The sequence below is a fragment of the Neovison vison genome, chromosome 2, assembly GCF_020171115.1.
Source record: "Neovison vison isolate M4711 chromosome 2, ASM_NN_V1, whole genome shotgun sequence".
Classification (NCBI taxonomy): domain Eukaryota; kingdom Metazoa; phylum Chordata; class Mammalia; order Carnivora; family Mustelidae; genus Neogale; species Neogale vison.
This window is the reverse complement of record NC_058092.1, coordinates 102,072,243-102,098,976: the sequence shown is the minus strand read 5'-3', so window position 1 is coordinate 102,098,976 and position 26,734 is coordinate 102,072,243. Positions and strand designations below refer to the sequence as shown.

At 39.8% G+C, this 26,734-nt stretch overlaps 1 protein-coding gene across 1 annotated transcript in view; it reads left to right on the top strand.

Annotated features, from left to right (window-relative positions):
• The window catches only part of SPAG17 (sperm associated antigen 17), a 241,725-nt gene that overhangs the window by 24,440 nt on the left and 190,551 nt on the right, over window positions 1–26,734 (top strand). The window contains exons 2-3 of the mRNA XM_044239012.1: window positions 16,527–16,667; window positions 17,265–17,348. Coding sequence (XP_044094947.1) covers window positions 16,527–16,667; window positions 17,265–17,348 — 225 coding nt within the window. The remainder of the gene's footprint in view (window positions 1–16,526; window positions 16,668–17,264; window positions 17,349–26,734) is intronic.

The following is a 26,734-nucleotide window of genomic DNA, read 5'->3' as shown; positions in this document are numbered from 1 at the left end:
CTCCTAGTTTCATTGATTTGTTCTATTCTTTTGGTTTCTATTTCATTGATTTCTGTTCTGATCTTTATGATTTCTCTTCTCCTGGGTTTAGGCTTTCTTTGCTGTTCATTCTCCAGCTCTTAGGTGTAGGGTTAGGTTGTGTACTTGAGAGCTTTCTTGTTTCTTGAGAAAGGCTTGTATTGCTATATACTTTCCTCTTGGGACTACCTTTGCTGTGTCCCAAAGACGTTGAACAGTAATGTTTTCATTTTCAGTTGTTTCCATGGATTTTTTCAATTCTTTTTTTAATTTTAATTTCCTGATTGACCCATTCATTCTTTAGTAGGATTCTCTTTAGGCTCCATGCATTTGAGATCTTTCCTACTTTCCTCTTGTGATTGAGTTCTAGCTTCAGAGCATTGTGGTCTGAAGCAGGGAATGATCCCAGTTTTTTGGTATAGGTTGAGACATGATTTGTGACCCAGGATGTGATCTATTCTGGAGAATGTTCCATGTGCACTTCAGAAGAATGTGTTATCCTGTTGCTTTGGGATGGAATGTTCTGAATATATCTGTGATGTCCATCTGGTCCAGTGTATCATTTACAGCCTTTATTTCCTTGCTGATCTTTTGCTTGGATGATTTGTCCATTTCAGTGAGGGAGTGTTAAAGTCCCCTACTGTTATTGTATTATTGTCGATGTGTTTCTTTGATTTTGTTATTAATTGGTTTATATAATTGGCTGCTCCCATGTTTAGGGGATATTTAAAATTATTAGATCTTCCTGTTGGACAGATCCTTTAAGTATGATATTGTGTCCTTCCTCATCTATTATTATAGTCTTTGGCTTAAAATCCAATTTACCTGATATAAGGATTGCCACCCCAGCTTTCTTTTGATGTCCATTAGCATGGTAAATTGTTTTCTAGCCCCTCACTTTATTATTTTTTAATTATTTTTTTCAGCATTCCAAAATTCATTGTATATGCACCACACCCAGTGCTCCATGAAATATATGCCCTCCTTATTACCCACTACCAGGATCTCTCAACCCCCCAACCTCCTCCTCTCCAAAATCTTCAGTTTGTTTCTCAGAATCCAGTCTCTCATGGTTTGGCATAATCTCCAGTTTTGTCCACATTGATACAAAAGTTGTCCACCCCCTCACTTTAAATCTGGAGGTATCTTTGGGTTTAAAATGAGTTTTTTTTGCAAACAGCATATTGATAGGTCTTGTTTTTTTATCCATTCTGATACCCTGTGTCTTTTGATTGCGGCATTTAGCTCATTTACATTCAGGGTAACTATTGAAAGAAATGAATATAATGCCATTGTATTGTCTATAAACTGACTGTTATGTATATTGTCTCTGTTCCTTTCTGGTCTGTTACTTTTAGGCTCTCTCTTTGCTTGGAGGACCCCTTTCAATATTTCCTGTAAGCCTGGTTTGGTGTTTGCAAATTCTTTTAGTTTTTGCTTTTCTTGGAAGCTTTTTATTTCTCCTTCTATTTTCAATGACAGCCTTGCTGGATATAGTATTCTTGGCTGCATTTTTTTCTTGTTTATTGCTCTGAATATATCATGCCAGTCCTTTCTGGTCTTCCAGGTCTCTGTGGATAGGTCTGCTGCCAATCTAATATTTCTACCATTGTATGTTACAGAGCTCTTGTCCTGAGCTGCTTTTAGGATTTTCTCTATGTCATTGCGACTTGTAAGTTTTACCATTAGATGATAGGGTGTTGACATATTTTTTAAATTCCTGGATTCTTATACCTCTTCACTAACATGAAGAATTGAGGCTTGTCTCCTTGTATTTATATCAATGGGTTTTTTCAAGTATGTAGTGTGTTGTTCACCTGCCATTCACTAAGTCATTCCCTTTCAGTAGATTTTTAAATATTGGAAATGGTTTAAGACTGATTACACCAGCTAGTGAATATGGAGTTTGAATTAAATTCAGTTGAAAAACATTTGTTTCTTCCATGTTAAACTACTGTCTTATGTACTAACTGGAAAATATAGAAAGGGGAGGGTGAGTCAGTGGAAAAAAGAATAATACAGGGTTCCTGTTACACAGGATCTTACAATCTAAAAATATGCAGACACCAGTTATTCTAAAAGTGTGATCACATTGGGACACCTAGATGGCTCAGTTGGTTAAGTGGCCAAATCTTGCTTTAGGCTCAGGTCATGATCTCAGGCTTGTGAGACCAAACCCCACAATGGACTCTGTGCTGATCATAGAGCTTGCTTAAGATTCTCTCTCTTTTCCTTTGCCTCTCCCCACCCACAAAAAAAATTAAGTAAAAATATGATCCCTAACCCTAACCCTAAGAAATACAGATTCTCAGGTCCCAACTTAGACTTACTGAATCAGAAATTTGGGGTGGAGTCCAGTAATCTGTGCTTTATCAAGCATGAGTCTGATGCACATTAATGTTTAAGACATACACTAATACAGTGATCACAATGTCTGTAACTATATTACTAGCATAGTACTAAATAGTACTGACAGTGATTTTTCAAAGGCAGACAGAGCACATAATGATCACTGTTAGGCTGGGACAAATGAAGCATTCCCTGGAAGGAAGGCATTCTGTATAAAAGGACCAGGTGAGCAGAGGATTGAGACAACAAATGGCATATTTGTGATATAGAGTTAATTGCCAATGAGACACTGTATTAGGTTCTTTACACATATCATCATGGTTAATCCTCACAAAACCCCTAAAAATATTCTTCCTAATTACATAAGAAAATTGAAGCTCATGAATTTCTGCAGAACAATTTGCCTGAATGTGAGAGTTTAGAAAAGTAATTGTTGGTATGGTATTAAAAATATCTGAGGAAGGCAATGTAAAGAGATTTGAGTTCCAGTCCCTGGAGTCTAAGGCTATATCATATCCCATTAGAGTCCAAAATTTAGACAATTAAAACACATTCTGTGAAGGAAGAATGAAATGATGAATTTGATGTCTTAGGAAAATAAATAGGTTGGAGATAGAAGAAGCTAAGGGGCTTGAATAGACCCTGTAGAAGGTGTATTCAATAGTCCAGATTCAGTTATAGACTTAACTGGGGGAATAGCCATGAGAATAAAAAGGAAGGGGAAGATTCAAGAAACTCTGGGAAGAAAATAACAGTGGTGGCCTATCCAAGAGGATAATGGGAGAGGATTTGATGTTATGATGACTAGGAGAAGTGAAAAGTCTCAGAAACAGACAAATATAGCAAAATGATCTTAGATGATTTTTACTGGTTGTGATAGGGGAGATTTTTTTGTTTTGTTTTTAGGATATAAAGAGGCAAAGAGCTCAGCTTTTAGACATGCTGAGTTTGATATAATAGTATAACATCAAAATAGAAATGTTTATCAGGAAGTTAAAAATAGGCTCACAGCCCATGTTAGAAACATAAACTTAAGGGGTGTCAGTAGAGAAGTGCTGGTTGATGCCATGGAAGCAGCTAAGATATTCAACAGAAAGTATGTGCCAGGAGAAGAACAGGATAAGAACAGAATTCTCTGGAATATCTAAAAGATCTTCATGTATGAAACAGAAAGAATGGGGCACCTGGGTGGCTCAGTGGGTTAAAGCCTCTGCCTTCGGCTCAGGTCATGATCCCAGGGTCCTGGGATCGAGCCCTACATAGGGCTCTCTGCTCAGCAGAGAGCCTGCTTCCCACCCTCCCTCTGACCCGTCTGCCTCTCTGCCTACTTGTGATCTCTGTCTGTCAGATAAATAAATAAAAATCTTAAAAAAACAACAACAACAAAAAAAAAAAAACCAGAAAGAAAAGAAAGAGCCTGATGGTCAGAGTTGGAACATCCAGAGGAGGAAAGAAAGACAGAATGAGGACAGGGTGGAGTCCTGAAAGTTAGATCAGGGAGAAGGGTAAATTCTCCCACCTATGGAGACATTGGGAGAATAGGGTAAGACAATCATATTTGGTGATGAGGACATCATTAGTGATCTTCAAAGACACAATTTCAATAGGGTGGGTGGTGTTGGTAATGGTAGTCAGGGAGGAGTTGGAATCAGGACTACAGGATTTAAGAACGTGGGGGCTTATCAGTATATGGGAGCCTCAAGTATAGGTCACAAGTTCTAGGGAGTTCAGTTATGAAGAAAAGAAGATCAGATGGGAAATGGTTAGTAGGAATACTGGAATTAGGTAAAATAGTTATCTATGTGTGAAATACCATAAAAAGGAAAGGGGAGGAAGGGCTGGAAAACTGGAGAGGGAGAGATGGGAGAATTGAAGGAACAAAGTTATAGACAAGGTCAAAGGAAAATGAGTCACTGGCTCTAGAACAGTAGAGAAGGGATCAGTCTTCCTCAGCCCAAGCAAAAGGAGCAAATTCTTGAGACTCAAGAAGGATGTATTGAGATGAAATGTGAACAAGGGAGGAAAACAAAGCAACAAAGTCTTGCTTCTCTGAGGCAATAAAGTGAGGCCACTGTGTAGACACAAAGTAGCTAAGCAGGAGACGTAGTCAATTCCTTCCACTGTTTCTTCAAGTAGCATCTGCCCATGAAACTATTTCTAAGACACAGGGAGAGATGTGGTCTAGTGAAATGCGTATCACCTTACATTGTGACTTTCATACATCTGTCTCCCCTACTAGACTGTGGGTCATTTGAGAGCAGACTTCTTTCTAGACTTTATAAAAGGAAGACCTCTCAAAGTATAATATAACAAGAATATTTGTACTGTGGAAAGTTGTATCTTGAAAAACCGACAACTGCTAGTTTGCTAGTTCCTTTTTTTTTTTAAGTAACACTGGAAAAAACCCTAGATACCTTGTCCTTATGGCCATCCTCTATCCCATTCCTTTCTCTCTCTTCCCAAAAACAAACATTATCACGAATTTGATGTATATCCTCTCAGCCTACCTATGTACCTATTTATCTGTATCCATGAATAATACACATTATTGCTTATTAATTATTATTAATACATATATTACTATATGAGGGCTATTTTTTTAATTTCCATTTTTTGTTTACCAATCCTACCAATTTTTACCCCACATTGTGTATTGAAGTCTACCATGTGGAGATATACAGATTTAGTTCATTTCTTTTGATTGCTCTTACTCATTTTTGTATCCTCCATTTCCAGGGCAGCACATGCAACATGGGTACCCACATAGTAAATGTTAATTATTAGTGAATAAATTGGGGTGAATAATATAGTAATTAAAATGAATATATAGTAGAGTGCTTTATAGCTATGAAACACTTTGATAAAAACTTTGGCATTTGTGTATTGCCTTTCCTAGGCTGATGTGGTTTAAGGATGGTGATTATGCCCTATGCCCATGCATTCTCTTCCTAATGCCCATTTCAATGTTTGGCACTTAGTAACTCCTCAGTGAATATTGGTTGAATGAATGAATGACTCTCTACTATAAACATTGTATTACAACAGTCCAGATTCTGAGTACCTGAGTGTTTTTCCAAGCCCATGTGGTTGGAATCAGGACTAATAATCAGGTTTTCTGATACTAAAACCAGTACTCTTTTTATTACACCACTGAAAGAGCTATTGTAAGGACTATATTAGGGAATCAATAAGAGAGGAATAATTATAATGAATTACTGCCCTGATGTAACCAATAAATAGACTCCATGTACCTGTGTAATTGGAGAAAATTAATAACCATCTCCAGATCGAGGGCTTGAAATTTATCATAATCATTAACTTGGAATATTTAGTCACATGATCCTTACACGAGGTTCATATGGTAAAGGAGATATGTGAATTATGAGGGTGTATGGTGTTGCAGGAATGAAGGAATGAGCAGGAAGCAGTTTCACTTAAATAAAACTGCTCTTGCTAAGGTCACTGGTAACCTTCTAATTGCCTTTGACGACATATACCACTCCTCCCCTGACTTCAGTGATGCCTTCCCTCCTGACTTTCCTCCACCCCACTTTCTTGTCAGCCTCCCAAGAAACTCTTCCCTAAAACAGTGGCAGCTGTGTGAGGATCTGAAGCAAATCATAAGCATTCTAGGAAAAAGATCCGAAGAACTGCCTCAGGCAGCTACCCATTCTCTAATCTGCCCTCCCACCAGAACTGATTGATACTGCTAAATTCTTTTTACCCTTTGTCAGTTTGGTGGTCTTACCCCAGTTTTCTCAGCAGAGACAGATCTCTACCACCTCTTACCTTCCTTGAGAAAATCCTGATTCCTGGTAGGCTGGGAAAGTCAGGATTATTACATAATGCCAGCTCTGTAAATCTGCAAATCTTAACTCCCTTGATGGGCTCATCAGAGCAACTGGTGTCATTAAGTAGCCTGAACAAAGAAAAATCTCTGAAGAAACTTATTGTGGTGGTGCCTGGGTGGCTCAGTTAGTTAAACCACTGCCTTCAGTTCAGGTCATGATCCCAGAGTCCCAGAATCGGTCTGCATTGGGCTCCTTGCTCTGCAGGCAGTCTGCTTCTCCCTCTGACCCTCCCCCTTCTCCTGCTCTCTCACTCTCTCTCTCTCTCTCTCTAATAAATAAATAAAATCCTTTATAAAAGAAACTTATTGTGAAACATCAACATTGTTTGCTTACTTTTTAATCTCCTATCTTAGTCATTTTTGTGTAACTTACATTTTGTGTAACTTAAGTCATTTTGTATAATCAACATTGTTTGCTTACTTTTCAAACTCATATCTTATTCATTTTTGTGTAACTGCATTTCTTACATCAGAGACATGTAATCACACTAATTTAATAAATGTGTGTTGAGTGGAATTGCTGCTCATGTCTTGCTGAATTAAGGCAGAGCCCAGATTCCAAAGCAGGCTATTGCTCAAGGTGCCCCCTCATAGCTTTTCTGAGACAACTTCTGGGAGTTTTCAGATTGACCCATCATCACCTAGGAGCATGACTGACTTTGGGTATCTAGAAAATCTGGCATTGCCCCAGGACCATCCTTGGAGCCCTTTTTTTCCCACATCATAATTTGGTGGCCAAAATATTGGTATTTCTCGGATATTTCATTGAATTGGAGGGAGAATAAGGTAGAGTGTTTATAATCAAGACAGTCTTGTTTGTATCTTTGTAGTTGTCAGAAGTGTTCTTGGGGGTACTTTACTCACTCTAGATGGATGTAGAAATTAAACTCCATAAGTGGCTTAAAAAAAAAAACAAAAATAAAAACAAATAAATAAAAACCAAAACCAAACAAAACCAAAAGAAAACAAACAAAAAAACTCCATTAGTGGCTATGTAGTCAACAAATGGTAAATGAGGACACTTGAATTAACTGCAAGGAAATGAGTTGTCCATGACACATAATTAACTGAAAAGCAGCTATGGGGCAGAGATGATTCATTAGAAAGAGTATTGGCTGGTTACTTGTTTCCTCTGAGTAGTTCTAGTGCCAAGGTTATACAAATTTATAGAACATACCACAATGGTCAGTGGATAAATGACATTTAAAATAGAGAAATGAAGGTGGGAAAAAAAACAAAAACCAAAGAAAATGACTACAATAGGGTAATAATGAGCTAATATTGAGCCTTGAAAATGTCTTCATTTTTAATGTGGGAGATAGTGACTCAACACTGAAGAGACTTGAGGGAGGGACAAGAGGGTCTCATGTCTGAGGATAGAGTTGATGAAAGGTTGGAGCCTTTAATATCTGATGATGAAAAGAGATCTCCTTTCTTTGGGGTGAGTCCCTGATTTCAATTTTACATTCGTGGAGCAATTAGCAGGACTCCTCTTAGCTTTGCTTGGTCTCCTCCGTTAGAAGAATGCCTCTGATATGTAATATTTGTTTGAAAACCCAAAGAAGTTTGTTTCCTTTTGAGGTTTGCCTTACTTTTTATGCTCTGAAGTTCATTTTGGACCTCAGATTTTGCTCCAAGCAATAAAACTGGTTGGATTGTACGAACATAATGGAGCCGTAATTTTAGCCAACTGTTGGGGGCGGGGAAATGGTTAAGGTGTGTAGTGGTTTCTGTGGTTTCTCTGTGGAGTAGAATTCCCTGCAAAGCTTTTCCATGTGGTGTTTTAATAGCTGTCTTAAAACTCTCTGATGTATGGAGCAAAACCGAATTAGGCTCATGTGCTAGATTGGTGGGATGGGCCAAGGACTCTGAAAAATGAAAGAAAAACAATCAAACAGCCAAGCTCTGAGGCTAAACCATCCAAAGAAGATCCGCAGGATATATCCAAATTCAAAATTGAAGAAGTGATTACTGCTTTTAACCCATTTTTGCAGAACTTTCTGAGGGAAATAATATTTCCCTTGCATACATCAATATTTTACCTTTGTGCAGTACTTTACAGTGTACAAAATGATCCTAGGTGTATTTGTTTATTACAGCCCTGCAAAAACCTTTGGAAGGTCATATTATTAAATCCATTTTTATAAGTGAGAAACTGAGTCACAAAGGTAGGCCCAAGGTCATCTGTCTAAGAAGCCACAGAAGCAGAATTTGATAGTATTTCAGAGCATTGTGTCTTCTGCACAAAAATGTCAATAATTTTAATTAGTGATCACATTTAATATTTATGAAGACAAGGAAAACCAGCCAGATAGCATGTGCATGCACAGGAAAGATGTTTCTGAACTGCTGGGTTCTTTTCAGTGAATAGAAGACATTACAGTGTTGTCTGTGTCTCAAAGGAATATGCTCTTCCTTTAACTTAAATGCTCAGTCACTCAGAGGCATAGTTCCTTCCAAAGTGCTGAGTATACTTGATAAAATGCCACATACTTAGTTGTCATTCCCATACTAAATGTGTGTAAAAATTCTCTTTAAGGCGTGGTTTTGGCTGCTAACTTCAGGCCACATTTATTGAATGCTATACTATATGCCATGCCCATGGGCAAAGCAGGAAATTGTCTAGGTAGTATGATCCTAGGAGAGCCTTTTCCACTGGACACTGCTAACATGACCCTGTTAGCAAGGCATCTCTTTGACTTAGTCCAGGAGTTCCTATGTAGATAGCATGGAGGAAAAAAAAAAAAATACATCAAGATAGCCCCAGTCACTTATGCTGTAGGCATGTTAATTTATCTAGTTAATAAATCAAGTATTAAGGCCCTGAGCTGAATAGGAGGTGATGTGAATAAATTGTATTCTATCCAGGAGAAAGGGATGCTGAATTCTAGAGTGTCCTGTAAGGGGCCCAGGGAAGCCAGAATACAGCAACAGGCCAGGGAGCCTGTCTGATCTGGAGAAAGAGGTGCCCAAACACTCTGGACCAAAAATAAACTTTACTCGCTTTGCTTCTGTTTTTAAGAATAAGTCCTGCCTGATATCTGTGTTTAACGTCTGCATCCATAAAATTAACCAGGTTGATATCGGTAAGTCAGATACCAAGCATGTGATCCATTGTTCTTATTTTTTTAAGCCAGTGAGCTGTTTTTTGGTCTCTAATAAAAATTAGTGCAGTGCAGCTGTCCTCCCCCAGCCCTCTATGTGGCTGCCTTGGAACTCACTGTCTCTTTAGTCAGCTCCACACTTTTCCCAAGCCATGCCTCTTTCACTGTTGGAGATGGGTCGGTGTCTCTGGCCTCTAACGAGCACAAAATCACTTTCGGCTCCCTTCTGCCACGCTCTCACATTTTTTTTTTCTTCCATAGCTCTGAAGATTATATACCTTTGGAATTTTAAACATAGTATGTTCATGACTTTTGCCCTCTCTTTCAAGCACCTATATATTTTAGAAATGTAATGTGTCAGTTAATAAGTTTATCACTATCAAACAGCAAATTATTCTGCAAATCGTCATTCAAATGAAGACTTTCTTTTTCGTGATACAACTGTTGATATTCTGTTTGATTTTTCTTTCCTGGTTCACTCGTAAGTTCTCCACACTTGGAACAGAATGTATCGAGTAACCATTTTTGTTTTAACAAGTACCAAGAGCGAAAGATCCCCCACATGCACGCAACAAAAAAAAAATAATATCCATGATGGCTGTGATCATTCTTAGGTGCTATGCTCAGAAGGGCTTTCTATAGGTTTTCTCATTCCATCTTCACAACAATGAGGCAGGTACTGTCATTATCCCCATGTATACGTGAGGCACAGAGAAGTTAAATGACTTGCCCAAGGACACACAGATGGTACACTGGAATTTGAATCCAGGAAGTCTGCCTCCTGGGCCCAGGCTCTTAATCATCATGCCACAATGACCTCCTCCAAGGGGTCATGGAAGTATGAGATAGTCCCACCATCTGTGGGTGAGAGGTGCTTGGGGAACGCCCACCCTACCCGGGGCAGTGGTTCCTTGCCCTGATGTGACTCAGATGCCTGATATGTTCAGGAGGAAAGGAGAGCCTTGGAGTGAGTTGGCCCTGCTCCTCCCATAGTAGCCTCTCTGTCCTTGTCACCTGCTTTTCTTGGAGTCCATTTTGAAGGAGAATGAGGCTGGGTCCCGCCTGAGGCAGTGTCTGTCAGCAGACAGTGTCACTCCACACAGCGTACACTGCAGAACGTGCACTGGGTGGGAAGTGTGGCAGGTGGAGAGAATCCACTTTGCCCTCAGAGATAGTCTTCACCATTTCAATCAAAATCATTTCTAAGTCAGGCTTGGATACACAGGCCTTCCCAGGAAGGGAGCATGACATGCTGGTAATGTTCTAACAACCCGTTCTCCAGGGCAAAGCTCAGATTCGTGGCACTTGGCATTGCTGTCGTTTCCACACTTCCGCCATGGTGATTTCACGGTCTCGATGCAACCTCACTGGACAGAGTCAGGAAGAGTGAGGGCGATCAGATCCAGCACACTCCTGAGGGAGGGGATGATTAGGGTGGATGGGGCAATGACATTGCTGCGGGAGGCAAGTGTCAGGTTCAAAATCTGCACATCTGGCAGATTCGGGATCCAGACCCCTGATACCATGTGTAGCGTCTTGTCTTTCCTCTCTCCCCACCCCACCCTGATACGCTCTCACCATAAAGTTTGGCTCATGAGAATTTCAGAGGCACCTAGAAGGAGAAAGGAATAACAGAACTTGCAGTCTGTAGGTGGTTAGGTGGAGGGGAAGAAAGCCACCGTGGTCCCTGTCTTTGGGTGACAGGATACAGTAGGAAAGAAAGAGAAGGAGGCATGGTTTTATAGCCGACGCATGTTTGTGTGTGAGTCTTGGGCTTTCCCCTCTTATCTGAAAGAGCTGCCTCCTTTTCCTACCACCTGGCTGCTTCTCTGAGCCACTCCCAGGAAACCCGTCTTGGCAGAGGAACGGCTGTAGGGCTAACTCCTTACACCTTGTCACTGATGCTTGGCAGAAATCATGTTGGACCAAGGACAGCCCATTCTCCTCCCAAAAGATTTCGGGGCTCTGGACCCTGTTTGTGCTGCATGACCTTCTAGACCTTTATGCTTCTCAGGGTCAAAATCCTCAGTGTCCAAGCACATTCTCTGTTCCTTTAAAGTACCAGTCAACGGTTATTTATAAAGAGAGCCCTGTTTGATTCCCCCATTTCTCTGCTGGGCACCGTGAGGTACAAACGCGACAAAATGGAATTTCTAACGTAAAGCGCTTATAATCTAGTTGAGAAAATGTGACAGCCATGTGAACCGATGCCTAAATAAGGAGCAGTTCTAATAGTATGATGACAACGCGTCAAGCTGTAGTATTTATAATAAATTGGGAGGAATCTCTCATTAGAGAAGAATCTGTCATAAGAATTTGTTTAGTAGAGGCAGTCAAAGGAGTTAGATGACTGCACATCCTGGGTGCTTGTGTTGTTCCTGTTTATTAAATAAATCATTTGTAATCTCTATTCCCAACTTATTTTATAGTTATAACTCCTTTTGAACAAATATGATTATAGCAGCCAGTTCTGTGTAATAAAAATATTTCTTCTGCTGGCCAACAGCCCACACTAACACTCTTTGCCTGATGGAGATCCAAGACCCCTTTTGAAGGGAAAACCTGGTATGAGAGAGACAGTCACAAATCCCTCTCCATTTGTCAGTAAATCTACTTGACAAGAAGATCATCCTTGCAGCAGAATATCAATGTAAAGTATAGGTTTGCATATTGGGACAGTTGTTAAATAACTCTGCACAGAATTTTACTTTATTAGTGTTGTGCTGATTTGACTTGGGCCTTGTATACATCTTCTTCGACTAAAAGTTGTGACCACTGTTGGTTCATCGAGCTCCTTGGGAGCTGATCAGCTCTGGGAAGTGGACTGTGGGAATCTCATTTCAGGTCTTTGAGGGCAGCAGCTCCTCCCCCACCCCACCACATGCCAGCAAAGGCAGCAGAAGACAGCATGTGTGTCCTGCCTTTCCCCTCCCAGCTGATGCCTTGTGCTAATGGAAGGAAGCAATCACCTTCCCATTGTCCAAAAGCTGCATTTCACTTGTCTTAAAGCGTTTTTGTAATTATCTTAGAATACAGAAGTGCCCAAGTGAAATCTAGAGAGTTTGCAGTCTGTGAAGGAATGGAATCCTAAGTCTACCCCGTGTCTCTGTGACCATAGGCATGTGGGAGACAGCCCAGGTCTCTGCATTTACATGAATACTTTCTTGATTTGGAAGACTAGTATGTCTGTGTTTGGGTTAAGACGCCCTCCTGCCAAGCTTCAATTAGGTGAGGCTGGTAAAGTAAATAAAAGGTAATGGATTGTGTCCATACATGACTTCATTCCACCCTTTGAGTGACTTTATCAATAACTGCTAGAAAGTGAGACTCAGAAAAACTGTGTCCAGCATGTGCCTCCAGCCGGCGGAGAGCCAACTTCATTTCCTAAGGCTTTTGAGGTGTGCCTCTACCATTGGATGTATCCAGTGTAGTTTTTCCAAAATGATTAATGTTTTCTTCGTCTAGTCTTATGTTAAGAGTCAGCCCAAGGTTCTTGAGCTATGTGAAACTCACCCAGAGGGAGCAAGCACCTCGGGGCTCACAAGCCTGATGACTCAAATACACACATTGTATGTTCATTTCTCCCCGATGGTCTAGATTTATTTTCTCTATACTCATTTTCCCCGGCTGCCCTGTGAACCCAAATTTAAGGACTGTGTTTAACTGCATGTCGGGGCAGGATATATGGCGGAGGGATGTTCTGAATCGCTTTGTATCAAATCTAATTTTTGTCCCAGTTTTTCCAAAACAATTTCCTATTTTTAAAACTGCTGCCAGTAGTGGAAATTCAGAATCTACAGTTATCCTGGAGTAGGAAGAGAAAGATTCAGGTATTATATTTGCAGAGCCTTGTTCCTTTAACAATTCTCCCTAATTAGACCCCAGGGCAATGACTTACTCTTCATTAGTTGAATAGTCTGCATTTCCTGACATCTCGCTGCCCCCTAGTGCAGCATGCTAGTGAATGCATCTTTCTCTGCAGACACTCTTGATTTGCATTATTTCTGCCCGATAGTCCGTTTTATGCTTACCTGGCTTCTGGCAGCGTGACTTGACCCTAATCCATGACTCTGACAAAGTCCATCGTGGGTCGTGTTTTGCCAGGTAGATCCTCTTCTGGGGAGCAGGAGTTTGGGGAGCTAGCGAGTACAGGTGGGAAATGGAGTCTCGGCTGGACTATACTCTCCAGACCCCTTCCAGTAGAGAAATGGGGCCCAGAATTTTCAGCATAGGACCAGTAATCAGAGGAACAGAACTTGCGCTAAGGGGCATCCGACCAAAGTAACAAGAACACCGGCTTGGAGAGAGACAAGCTTGGGAAATTTCCTTAATGTCTTTGAGCCTTTGTCAAACAATCATTGATTAAAAAATAAACTAAAACTTAAGATGTCTTAAGGATTTACTGCAATATCTATTTTTGAAGGTTTTTTACACTTTGACATATGATACAGATCTTCATCTATTGTGTTTCTTATGAAGTAGCCATTAGCTGCAATTTAGGCCTTATGGAAAGGCGTTGTGACCCCAAACACTTGCTCTCAAAACTGTTCTAAAATGGTCTCAAAATTGTAAGCCACATATGTGGTCTGAATGATGTTCTACCAAGATGACCTCGAACAAGTTGTTTGACTTCGTTGGACCTCTGTTTTTCCATCTATAAAGTATTAGTGCACCTATTTAAAGGGATTACTCAGGGATTCAGCGAGATAACATATGCCTGGCACATGGCAGATTTCAATAATTGTTAGTTCCTGCCTCCTCCTCCCTTATTTTTTTCTGGTCTGAAATAGTCAACACCTGCCTTTGACACCCGATACAGCTGGGTAGGTGGTGGACTACTACAATGCCCTTGTTCTGATTGATCCCCCAAGGAGTGGAGAGGCAGCCCTTCCTTGTGACCATTAGCTTTCAAATACTGGCAAGGACACGTGCAGTGGGGAGGGGGTGAGGTAGAGGTGCTCATTAAAATCTTCAGTGTGTGGGGGCGCCTGGGTGGCTCAGTGGGTTAAGCCTCTGCCTTCGGCTCAGGTCATGATCCCAGGGTCCTGGATGGAGCCCCGCATTGGGCTCTCTGTTCAGTGGGGAACCTGCTTCCCTCCACCCCCTCTCTGCCTGCCTCTCTGCCTACTTGTGATCTCTCTCTCTCTCTCTCTCTGTCAAATAAATAAATAAAATATTTAAAAAAAAAATCTTAAGTGTGGGAAAGTGTAACTGATGGGAGGTTTGGGGTATTGCCTGTTTAGGAACCATGTGTACTGTATTGTGAGACTATAAGAGATTTTCGTCTTTCAATGATTACAGTTGAGATTTTGACTGTGGGAGTAGACAAGAGAAAACAAAGGCATCCCATGTGGGAAAGGTCGTTTTGTGATAGTGGAATTTTTTTCCCAAAAGAGTACATTATAAATGTCATACTAACTTTTCAGAGTCAGAATATTAAAACAAAACAAAACAAAAAGAAAAAACAGATGCTCAGTCTTCCTATGGTGTATTAGCAAACAAAGAAAAAAGGTCTTAAACTCAGTGTAACCAGAGGGAAACACATTGGACCACACTAACATGTCCATACACACACATACACACACACACACACACATTTTGTAGGTAAGATACACATTTTTATGCTTTCATGTGTGGTTTTTGTTTTGGATTGACAGTTGGGCAGGTTTTGTTAGGTAGCTAGTAAGTTCCCATGGAAAGAAATAAGAGACTTTTTTTTTTTTTTAAAGATTTTATTTGTTTATTTGACAGAGCGATCACAAGCAGACAGAGAGGCAGGCAGAGACACAGAGGGAGAAGCAGGCTCCCCGCTGAGCAGAGAGCCTGATGCGGGGCTCGATCCCAGGACCCTGAGACCATGACCCGAGCCGAAGGCAGAGGCTTAACCCACTGAGCCACCCAGGTGCCCCGAAATAAGAGATTGTAAGGATACTAATTATTTGATGGTAAGGAGGAATTTGCACTAAGGTCTTTTCTCCCACCTATGCCCTAGTTCTGTCATCACCCTGACCATGGACTGGACAGAAACCAGAGAGAACCACAGAAAATTATGCATTTCATTACATTTGTGTAAAATCTCTTCACGTCATCTTAGACGTTGTTTCGGAATCCACTGACAGGAAGTGTTACTCTATTTGAATCAGATCTCTAGAGGGATGTTAGGTTTTGCCCTGTCCAACCCCTTTATGCTATAAATGGGGTTGGTAAGGCCTGGAGAGGTCACATGGCTGGGGTGCCCTCCTTTATTATTTATTTCTCTTTCCAAATGTCTTTATCACGTTTGCTTATTTCATTTCCCCATAAGATTGTTAATGTAAGGAAGCCATAGACGTGGTAGGCATGATGAGTTTGACTCTCAGCACCACACAGTGGATAATTTAATAAATTCCATTCTTAATCTTCAGGGAACTGCTTCTTCCCAAGAGAAATTACAATACAGAAAGGGATTACTGAATAAGAATATTGTCTTTAGTAACATTTTTTTAAAAATTATTTGATGCAGCATTTCATGTCCAAGTGTTATTTTTTAGTCTAAGTCCTGAGAAGGGAAAGGACTCGTTTGTGAATTAGCAATGAGATTCTTGTGTTACACGAAGAGGAAAAGATGTGTTCTAGTTCTGTGCTTTACAACAACTTCAGGGATTACATTTTTACCCCATATAAAAGCCCATTTGGCAACTCATTCACTATTACCCAACATTCAGCAAGTATTGATCAAGTTCCTCCCATGCCTCTAGCACTATTTAGAGTCTCAGAATGTATTGGGGAACAAAAACAAAGACTTCTGCTTTCAAGATTATCTCATATATTTGTAACATATGAATGAACCATTTCTTCCAAATGCCAAATTTTTCTTGGACAGCATTCTAGTGAAAGCATGTCATTTTTAAACACTGTCTTCCTTAAAATGAAAGGTCTAGTTTCTCAAGAAAATGGTTGTTTGTTTTTTTGGTGGATTTTTTTTTTTTCTTTTTTTTTTTTTTGGTCTAGTTGCATGAAATTTGGCACAACACTGCCGCCTTGTGGCTACTTGAGTCAGGAACTTACACTATGTGGTCAGCTCTTGTCTTTTAAGGTGAAGTTTAAATGGAAAACTATCTTGTTTTAGTGGAACCCTTTGACACAAAATTACCTACCTACCCAGGATTTAGAATTTAATTCCTTCTGGTTTTTTTGTTTGTTTGTTTGTTTGTTTGTTTTAACAGAATGACTGGAAGGGTTCTGTCGCTTTTATAGTTGGAAACCGGATTGAGGACGATCTTCTCATCAGAGCTCTTACCCTTGCTGTCCAGGCCCCTCAGCGGAAATTGTTCAGTATCGTGTCCTGGCAAGACATTCTCCAGAAGGTATCTGTCGCTTCCCACCTCTAGGCCCCGTGAGGACTTTTGTGCTTAAAATAATAGAATAAGATAATAAAATAAGTACAACTATCAGATTCTTGGGCTTTTCAGTAAATCGGGGTGGATTATTTTAAACAAAACTTAGCTAGAATAAATTTGCATTGTTTAACTGGGAAGAAGAATTTTGACCCATTATTTAGGCCCATTTAGTCCCTTTCGGCACTTATTCATTTGACAAAATTCCTGTGGCCATACCAGGCTCCATGCTAGGCTCTCTGAAGAATTGTTTATTCAATAAAAGACTAAAATATTTACTATTCCAGGGAAGTCAATAGCAAGAGAAATTAAGACTACAGAGAAACCTAGCTGTCAGAGGACAGAGAGGAATGACCACACAGCACAGTCCTGTCGGGTGGCCCATACTCATGATTACTAACAGCTTACCAAAGTGACTATAAATATTTTGCCTAGTTAGTGAATATCTCTTCCTTACTAAGTTTTTCAACCCTAAAAGCCACCTAGGTAATTGAAAGTTATATATATCTAAGTATGCTTTAAGTATGTCTTTCTTTTTCACTGTGGATGAACTTAATTTTCTTACAGATCAATGAATCAAATGCATTTCTTGGAACTCCATCTAAAAAGGCAAAGAAACCTCTAGGCGGTAGTGCTCCCTTATATCATGAGGTAGGTGGACGTCTTTATTGAAGATATGTTTGTAATTTTTAGAAAATGAGAATTGAAGTAATAATCTTAAACTCACGTTACAAAATTTTTTTAAATTCATTCTTTGAAAGCAAATTCTTGCCCCTCATTGGAACTGTCCGATGGTAGGCACTTAAAAAAATCTGCCTCTCTTCTGAAAAAATCGCTCTCTAGGAATAAAATTGTCCTAGATTGTCTACACCACCACTGTATCCAAGTAAGGACCATAAATCAGAAATTTTTATATACAAAAGAGTTGGGTCATACTTTTTCCTGGTAATCATTAAGTGTGTGATGGTATTAAAGGGAGCTGTATGATTAGTGTATTACAAAGTGTTATTTTCACCAAAGGAACAATGTAAAAATGGCTGAGAAAGTGTTTCCTGTACAAGACTAAGACACAGCTGTTATAATTTTCCACGAGTCAGCGAGATTTGGGCACATTTTCTATCCTATTTTAACCGACATGAAATTAATGACAATTTTTAGGTTACTGGTCCATTCTGCATTTCTAGCAGATGCTTAACACAAAAGTCTGGCCTGGCTGACCATTGGGTTTATGGAAGGACTTAGAACTCATGCTCAGTGCAGGGCGATTGCCTCTCTCTCTTGCTGCCTTGTTAATATCTAGCTTACAGCTCACAAGAAGCTATAAAAGTTCAGTGATTAATTAGAATATCACTTAAAATTTGTCAGGCACTGTTTTATGGCTCTTCAGACTGAAAGCATAAGGATTTTTGGATCTTTCTAAGACAAACTTGTTTGCACTTTATTTCAGTGATCTAATAAAGTTTTTTATGTGTCTCAGGTCTTGGATGCTTTCCTAATGGGCTCTTTAGTATTGCCTGAGTACTATCGGAACAAGCTTCATTGGATTTATTTGCACTTGACAATAGTGTGGGTTTTATAGCATTAACTCTTGCTACACTGCTCTCACTATCAGGAAAAATTGATTCTGTGCTCTTTGAGTCAAATCAAATACCTTCCACCTCTTGTTATGATGTTCTCAGTGTGCGTACTCCAGTTGAAACATTATGTGATACTTAAAATATTGGAAATTTTCTTCTGAAGTAGCCATAGAAATCCCTGTCCAATTCTCAGGCCTGGGACCAATTAGCCCCCCAAAGGACTCTTTCTTCTTCAAAGATTCTCAGTAAAAACCAGAGATGATAACAGGCCAGTTTTGATGTCTAATCTGGACAGACATTTTGACTTGGATGTGGGCTAGCACAATGTTACAAATCCAGAGTTCAGTTAGAAAGCCATTCCTCTCCAATATGTGCTGTGACTCTGGGTTGTGAATCCTTCACTCAGGGGAGGTCCACTTCACATCTGGCTCTACCACATTCTTCCAGTGGAGCATTTGGGCCGTAAGCCTCCCACACCCACTCACATACCCTTTCCTGAATGGTTCCAGAAGAAAAGGGAAGGCGGGATGAGCACCACAGAGATTGGATCTTGGGTATACCACACATGCATCAACATCAATTTGCTTTGGTAAAAAGAGATATAGAACATAAAACCAACTCAGTCTCCTGATCAGCATCAGTCAACGACAGAAAGCACATCTGGACAAGAGGGCACATTTCCAGTCTTAGTCCCTTCACACTTAGGACCTGTTTGGGAACTCTGTCGCTTGGGACCTCATCCCAAGTGAGTTGAAATCTGCTGGCAGTGCCTACTGAGAACCCCAAGGTGGTTGTGATAGTGAATGGTGACCTTGAGAGAGGCCCAGACCCAAACGCTTCTGGGACTTGTGAACTTTTAAGACTCATGAGTCTGTTTCTGCCTGAAGTCTGGCACAGTCTGTAGCAGTTGGGACACTGGCCACAGTTAAACTCCTCAAGAGCCTCTTTGCAAGGTCTTATATTTTCTTTCTCTGCCCTGGGGAAGAAAAGGTCATCTAAGAAATTTGTTTATGCTGCATGCAACATTGGTAGAGTTCTGTGTCTTCCATTTTGGAGGGTAAAGCTCAAGAACCAGGAACTCTGAAGGCCATACCCTTACATTTACGTCCATTTGTAGGCCACTCTCACTGGCCTTAAATCGGAGCCCCGTCGTTCTTACTTTAAACATAGTTCTAACCAGTTCGGCTTTCTGATTCCTTGCCTGCAGTCAATTAGGAGCAGCAAATTAAAGTGAAATGTCACCATAGTGCAGTTCATCCATGAGTAGTAAAATAGCGTCAGAACCACATTACATATTTGCAATAACGACTTGAAATGTCTGGGCTAGCAAAGACCACATTCCTAAGTGATTTGCTCAGGCTTTCACTTGGACGGCTTGGTGTTGTGTACACACAGCCTCATTCTGAAATTGTGTAATTTCCCGCTGAAACTTTAGAGTTCATGTAGCCATAGGATTGTATATATGAGAGAGAGTCTTTATTTATAAACCACAGTTCTTTGAAAACGTGCTTAGATTTGTGCTAATGTGATTCCACAGAGACTCGGCTACAGCTCATTTGTTCATTCACCTTCTCTTTTTGGAAACCATGGTCTACTCTAGCAGGAACTACTCTAAGGACCCATATGGAATGGGAAGAGAATGTTCTCCTTTGTGCATGGTCTCAGGGATGTTAGCTATTCCTTTATTATATTATTAGTAGTTGTTGTAGTACTTAATAACAAGGATGAAAATTATGATGATCCCATTCACTGGCCTTACATATGAACATAATTTCCAGCTTGTAATCCTATTTGAGGCCATGGACTTATATGAAAATGGATATACAGATATTGTCTGCATTATATAGTCACCAGCTTTTACCAGATAGTGGTACTTTATCAAATACCAAACAATTAACAAGTACATTCTTGTTCAACACTAGGGGGATTACACACTATATAGACAATGGGGGAGAGATGAATATTATAAAGACTCTAACCTCAAGAAGCTTAAGGATTACTTAGGGGGGGAGAAAAAAATGTATCCTAACACATAGTAAATGGTCAAAAAATGTTTGTTGAAGAAATGAAGGGGTGCTTGGGTGACTCAGTTGGTTAAGTGTCTGCCTTCAACTCAGTTCATGATTCCAGGGTCCTAGGATAGGGCCCTGCATTGAGCTCCCTGCTAAGTGGGGAGAGGAGCTCCCTTTCCCTCTGCCCTTACCTCTGCTTGTGCTCTCTCTCTCTCAAATAAATTAAGTTCTACAAGAAGAACAAGAAGAAGAAGAAGAAAATAACACACTGCATTGAAGCCCACGAGGGACAGATGAAGTGTTATGGGCATTCAAAGGAAGATGAAATTGCCATGAGAGTGGGGTTATGAGTGGGATCTAGAGAAGCCTTGTGGAGTAGATGGCACAGGGAGGGAAAGGAAGGGTAGCTAATTTTGATCTTTTATATATTATTGCAGGAATGCCTGGGTGGCTCAGTTGGTTGAACACCTGACTCTTGATTTTGGCTCAGGTCATGATCTCAGAGTTGTAGGATTTGGCCCCGTGTTGGGCTCCATGGTGCTGAGTAGGGAGACTGCTTAGGATTCTTTCTCTCTCTTTCTCTGCCCCTCCCCAACTCACACTTTCTCTCTCTCTCTCTCTCTCTCTCTCTCTCTCTCTAGTAAATAAATGAATAAATAATTCCAAATAACCCATATCACAATTCTTAAAGGAGATATAAATATTACCATTTTACATATAGGGAGATAGAGATATGGAGAAGGTAGGAAGTTTATTAATTAGAATATTGAAGAACTTGGGTTTAGCCATAGTCAAATCCATAGACTCAAGGTGTTCTTCTTTACCACAAACCCAGGATTTTTCCACTAGGCTCTAAGCTGTCCATCCTTGGATGAGTAGGTCTTGGCAGTCTTGACATTCAAATGTGGGAGAGGGCCTTCCAAGAAAAAGGAAAGCTCAAGCAAAGGCATAGTTGTGGGAGAAGAGTGAATAGTACTAAATTTATTATTGCTGGTATAAGATATATGCTCAGTAGGAAGGGTAAGTTCTATACATGCTTTAATTGCATCTTTAATTGCATCCTGAAGATGAATATCTATGAGAAAATATTTCGAGTACACAATAAAATCCATGCTTTAAGATCAACTCCCGAACTTAAATTTATTTGCTAAATATGCACAAATATTTTGCAAATGTCACTCACTTCGATGGCCCACAGAGAGAATCTGAATTGTTCATTTGCAGGTTTCTTCAGTTGTGTCCAAAATCAAAAAGGAAAATAGTAGGAATCATTCAAAGCTGATTGAAATGTTCCCTATATGACAGGTCTACATGTTCCATACATGCAAAGATTCTCCCACATGTGTTTAATCTGATACACAGTATGTGTGCGTTATTAAGAGATATACAAATTTTGGAGTTTGTGACTTTGAAGAATTAGAAAGAAAAAGCTACCCATTGGACAGGGGTTTGTTAATTCAACTTCTCTGAAATCAGGGTCAACAGTTTTAAAGTTTTAGACTCCACTCTATGTTTGGCTTTGTTTCATGATGGTGATCATCCTACCTTCCAACCCAGAAATAAGCAACCATCCAGACATGGGCTGTAGTTTGCCCACCTATGATTTATTCAGAAAAGACGAGTTAGATCACCGCAAAAAAACTTTGAAAAACACAAAAGCTTGCTGAAACAAAAAACATCTATAAAGAATAAAAGTTTGTATGCCCTAGTTGGTGACTCACTTATCTTAAAAATTAATCAATTCTATGCAACAACCAACCAAGACAGTCTGAAAGATGATGTGATACAGTGTAGTTTTATGAATACGAATAATTGTGAATTTTCCTCTTTATTCCTACCAGTTAAAAAAAAAAAAAGATGTTATTTTTTAACTGACATATTTTAACTAAAATATTTCTGTGGGCTTTTTTATTGGGAGATGATTAAATATGGAAAGATTCTTCTGATGTTGGATTTGAAAGTAATGAATCAAATGCAGCTGAAAAAGATACAGGTTGCAAATTTTATATATAAAGATCTAATTAGTTTCATCACATTCTTAAGATACTTGGCAGGTACATTGGATTAGTATCCCCAGATGTAATCATTTCATTTTGTTGGATCCTATTCCTATTCATGTAGATACATTCTTTAGCTCCTTCCCCAACATGTATTCATAATAACTCACAAGTAAGACCACAGACTTAATGATCTAGTTGCTTCCCTAGTCCACATTTCTAATATGAAACTCATTTTTTTAACAGTGCCTCACATTAACAGTCTATTCCATGGAATTGTGAGCCCTTATTTGGGGTGAGGAGTGGGGAGGCTTGTCAAAATGAAAAATGGAAAACTCATGCTTCAGAGATAGAAACAAATAATATGTGAAAACTTTTAAGAGGTTTGAAGTTATTAAAATGGCAGATCTACTGGGACCAGAAAGCAGTATGTCATGGAAGGAACGAAGGAAAAGGGAGACAGGAAGCATTCTCTGGCCTTTTCAATCCTGCGTTTTAAAACAAAACAAAAAAATTCAGGAAGAATTGGAAAGTAGCCAACATAATGCCGTTATTTCATAGAGCTTAGGGACACACCAGGAAATTACAGGCCAGTTAGTTTAACTTCACTTGTAGGGAAAGTATTGAAAACTGCTGCAGGAGATCAAGTAAAAGGATGCTTAGAAAAGCACAGCTTGATTAAGGCAAGGCTGGCCAGCGTGGTTTTCGGAAAGGGAAGGTCATGTCTTAGGAACTTGTTGAAATTCTTTGAAGCTATTATGGCCGGTACAGTCTTCAAAGAACACAGCAAGGCCCAAGATCTGCGTATCTTTTCCATTCCCCACCAGTCCTTGAGGGATGCTTGCAGAACATGGCCCACATCAGGCCTTGGTGTTCCGAGTTTCGAAACCACTATCAAAATAGCAGAAAATAACCTCGGATGGAACATTTTTAAAGCTGGAACCAATTAATACAACCTGATATTTATAAATGTTAAATAAAGACTTGGAACAAAATTTAGGAATATTGAGCTGTAACAAAGAAGTACTACACTGGGACTATAAAAACAATCTGGGAGTTATTGTGCCAAAATCTGGGCTTTTGGAGGCATTTCTCACCCAAGGAAGGGAAAATGAGGAGAAATTACAGTGCTAGAAATGGTCGTAGACTAAAGAGTTATGAAGAGTTGCAACCGAATGAATTTTGTCAAGATGGGTAAAGGAGCAGTCAGATGTGTTAACAACCCTGAGCCTCTATGGTCCTGGAGAAGGACAGAGAAGCCCAGCAGAGAAAGTTGAGTCCATGAGAGGGGTGGAAGGTCAGAGCTCCGTTGCTTTAGGAATGGGCTCCTAGGGAGCAAATATGTTTGCCTCTTAGATCAGAAATCTGGAGTTCTGTTTTCAAAGAAAAGCATAACTCAAGCAAAGACATTGAAAAACATCCAAATCATGCCCCCCAGCTCTTTTCTACCCTGGGGCACAGACAGCTGGCCAAGCCCATGCGTTTCAGGAGGAGGCAAGGGATCACTGGTGAGGAGTGGAATCAGAAGCTGAGGCCCCTGGAATTCAGTCCCAGGAAACCATACCATCCAAGCGCTGGTGATGGGGTTGCTGATCAGACCTTCAGTCCATGGGAGAACTGCTAGACAGGACAAGAACCTAGTCAAGAACCCCAGGACATGGATGGCTCAGTGAGTTAAGCCGCTGCCTTCGGCTCAGGTCATGATCTCAGGGTCCTGGGATCGAGTCCCGCATTGGGCTCTCTGCTAAGCGGGGAGACTGCTTCCCTCTCTCTCTCTGCCTGCCTCTCCATCTACTTGTGATTTCTCTCTGTCAAATAAATAAATAAAATCTTTAAAAAAAAAAAAAAAAAGAATCCCAGGACAAAGCTATAAGTGGAGGAGAAGCCACAAGAATGAAGCAAGGTTCAGCTCGTGAAGAGCAGCCATCACCGTCTTGGCAGGGTGAGTCCTGGAGCTTCTCCAGCATTGTACACTCCACGCCCACTATGACTGGAAGAATGTCAGAGAAGGAATCAGGAAGACTGTATCGATCTGTTTTTCTATCTAAGACTCTGAATAATCTGCCTTTATTACCCTATTACCAGGGTAATAATAATAGTTATGATTTATTGACTACTTCATTTATTGCAAGTCTTGTGTGCGTCGTGCTTCATATATATCAGCTAATCTAATCTTCTCAACAGCCTGCCAAGAGATACTAACAAACAATGAAAACTTGTGCCTCAGACACGTTCAGTAACTCCATGACTCAGAAGCCTCTCTTCCTTCTGCTTGCATCACATAAAAACTGAGGGTCAACAGTTGGGATTCTGCAAGTAGTTGTGGTTTAACATTTCTTGAATACAAGCTACTTCTAGTAATCAGAATTAAGTCCTAAACCTCTCAGTAGTTCTGTGATACATTTATTGCTTTTCCTACTGTTCTGGCGAAGCCAATGGTGTATCTGCACATGAGGGAGGTGCCAAACAGTCTTGGTCCTATTCTTGAGCCACCTTGATGAGGGGCTTCTGCCCCAATGTTCGGATCACCTGGAACTTTTAATTCTAACAGTTTAGGTTTACATGGTTAAGGTAACTAAGTCTTTGGGAGAGGGAAGAGGGAAGGATGGGAAATGAGAGAGAAGTTAATACATATGCATTAGAGATGACGGTGTGGAAAGAAAGAGACCTAAGCGAATTAGTGAGAGTGAATTTCTAGAGCCTTCTGCTAGTTTGGTGAGACATACCCTTAGCAATTAGATGCACAGATCCAAATGAGTCTGGCTGGACTCCTGCTGTGATTCTACTGCCTACTAGCCGTGTGACCTCAGGCACATTGGGTAACTCTGTTGTACCTGTTTTCTCTTTGTAAAGTCAGCATTGATGGTGGTATCTGCCTCATCAAGCTGTTGTGATGATTAAATGAGATAGTAAATACAAGACAGTTAGCATAGTCCCTGTCGTACAGTAAGTGTCCATTAAAGTTTGGCTATTATAGTTGACCATTATGTTTTAAGTTTCTCTTCTCAGTCATAATGAATGTTAGCATTTTGTACTTTAGGATGTGTGAAAGAACTAGAAACATCTATGAGCAGGATATTTTATTTTTAATTTTTTATTATAGTAAAAAACCCATAACATCATATTTACCATTTTCATTATTTCCAAGTATATCATCTAGTAGGGCTAAATATATTTGCATTGTTGCACAACCAGTCTCCACAACTTTTGATCTTATAAAACTGAAACTTGATATCCAGTAGACAACTGCCCATTTCCCCCTCCTCTAGGCCCTGAGGACCATCATTCTACTCTTTTATTTTCCTTACGAATTGGAAAGGAAATTCCAATTTCCTAGATACATCATAGAAGTGGAATCATACAGTATTTGTCTTTTTGTGACTGGCTTATTTCATGTAACATAATGTCTTCAGAGCCCATCCATACTATAGTATATGTCAGAATTGCCTTCCTTTTCAAGCTGAATAACATTCCATGGTACGTACGTGTAACATTTTATTTATCTGTTCAACCACTGATGAAGCTTTGGGTTGCTTCCATCTCTTGGCTATTGTGAATTATGCTGTTATGAACATTGGTATGCAGATTATGAGCAGGTTTTCCACCAAGTGGAATACAACTAATGAAAGATAAGTTAATTGCTAGTTAAGAGGAAAAAAGGCAATCTGATGGTCAGAGAGTATTTGGGATATTTTATACTAGTCCTCATTGCCATGATGGAAACTAATATACATTCTTCTTCTTTGTTATGTCATGGAAGGGATAAATATGACTGAACACCCTAAGGAATAAACAAAAGTAGTACCATTTCTCAAATAATAATAATTATAATAATAAAATCTTACATTTAGGTAAAAAGAAGGATTTTGCAACCACTAGCTCATTATGTCTTTACAACTACATGTGAGCCGAGCTGAAATCTGGTAGTGTCTCTGTAGCATAAATGGGAAAATGGAAACCTAGGAACCTCAAATGATTTGTTCCCTGTCACCAGCCAGAGTTAAAATGAATGTCAGTCTTCCTGACTCATAGCCCGGGGTTCTACTATTCACCTAACAGAAAGCAAGCCTAATCTAATAGGCTAATCTAATCTAATCTCATTAAAATTTCTTATTTATTCTTACATTTCCCACAAGATAATTTTAGACAGTTCATAGGTACAAAATTTATATTTTGTTAAACACATATTTTAATGTGCATTTTAAAAATAAAAATGTAATACGAACTGGCAGTGTCCCAACTTCATGGCTTAGGATCGAGCCGTATTGTTTTTTTTAACTTGCTTTACAGTATGTTTAGAGAAAAATATTAGCTGCATAGTACAGGGGGTACACAGTTTTGGCTAAATCATCAAGGGGTGTTCAATGACTAGGGGTTAGGAAATGCTTCATTTTCATGCATCCTACAAATATTTGAGCGTCTACCATGTACCAAACCTATGATTGAGTTTA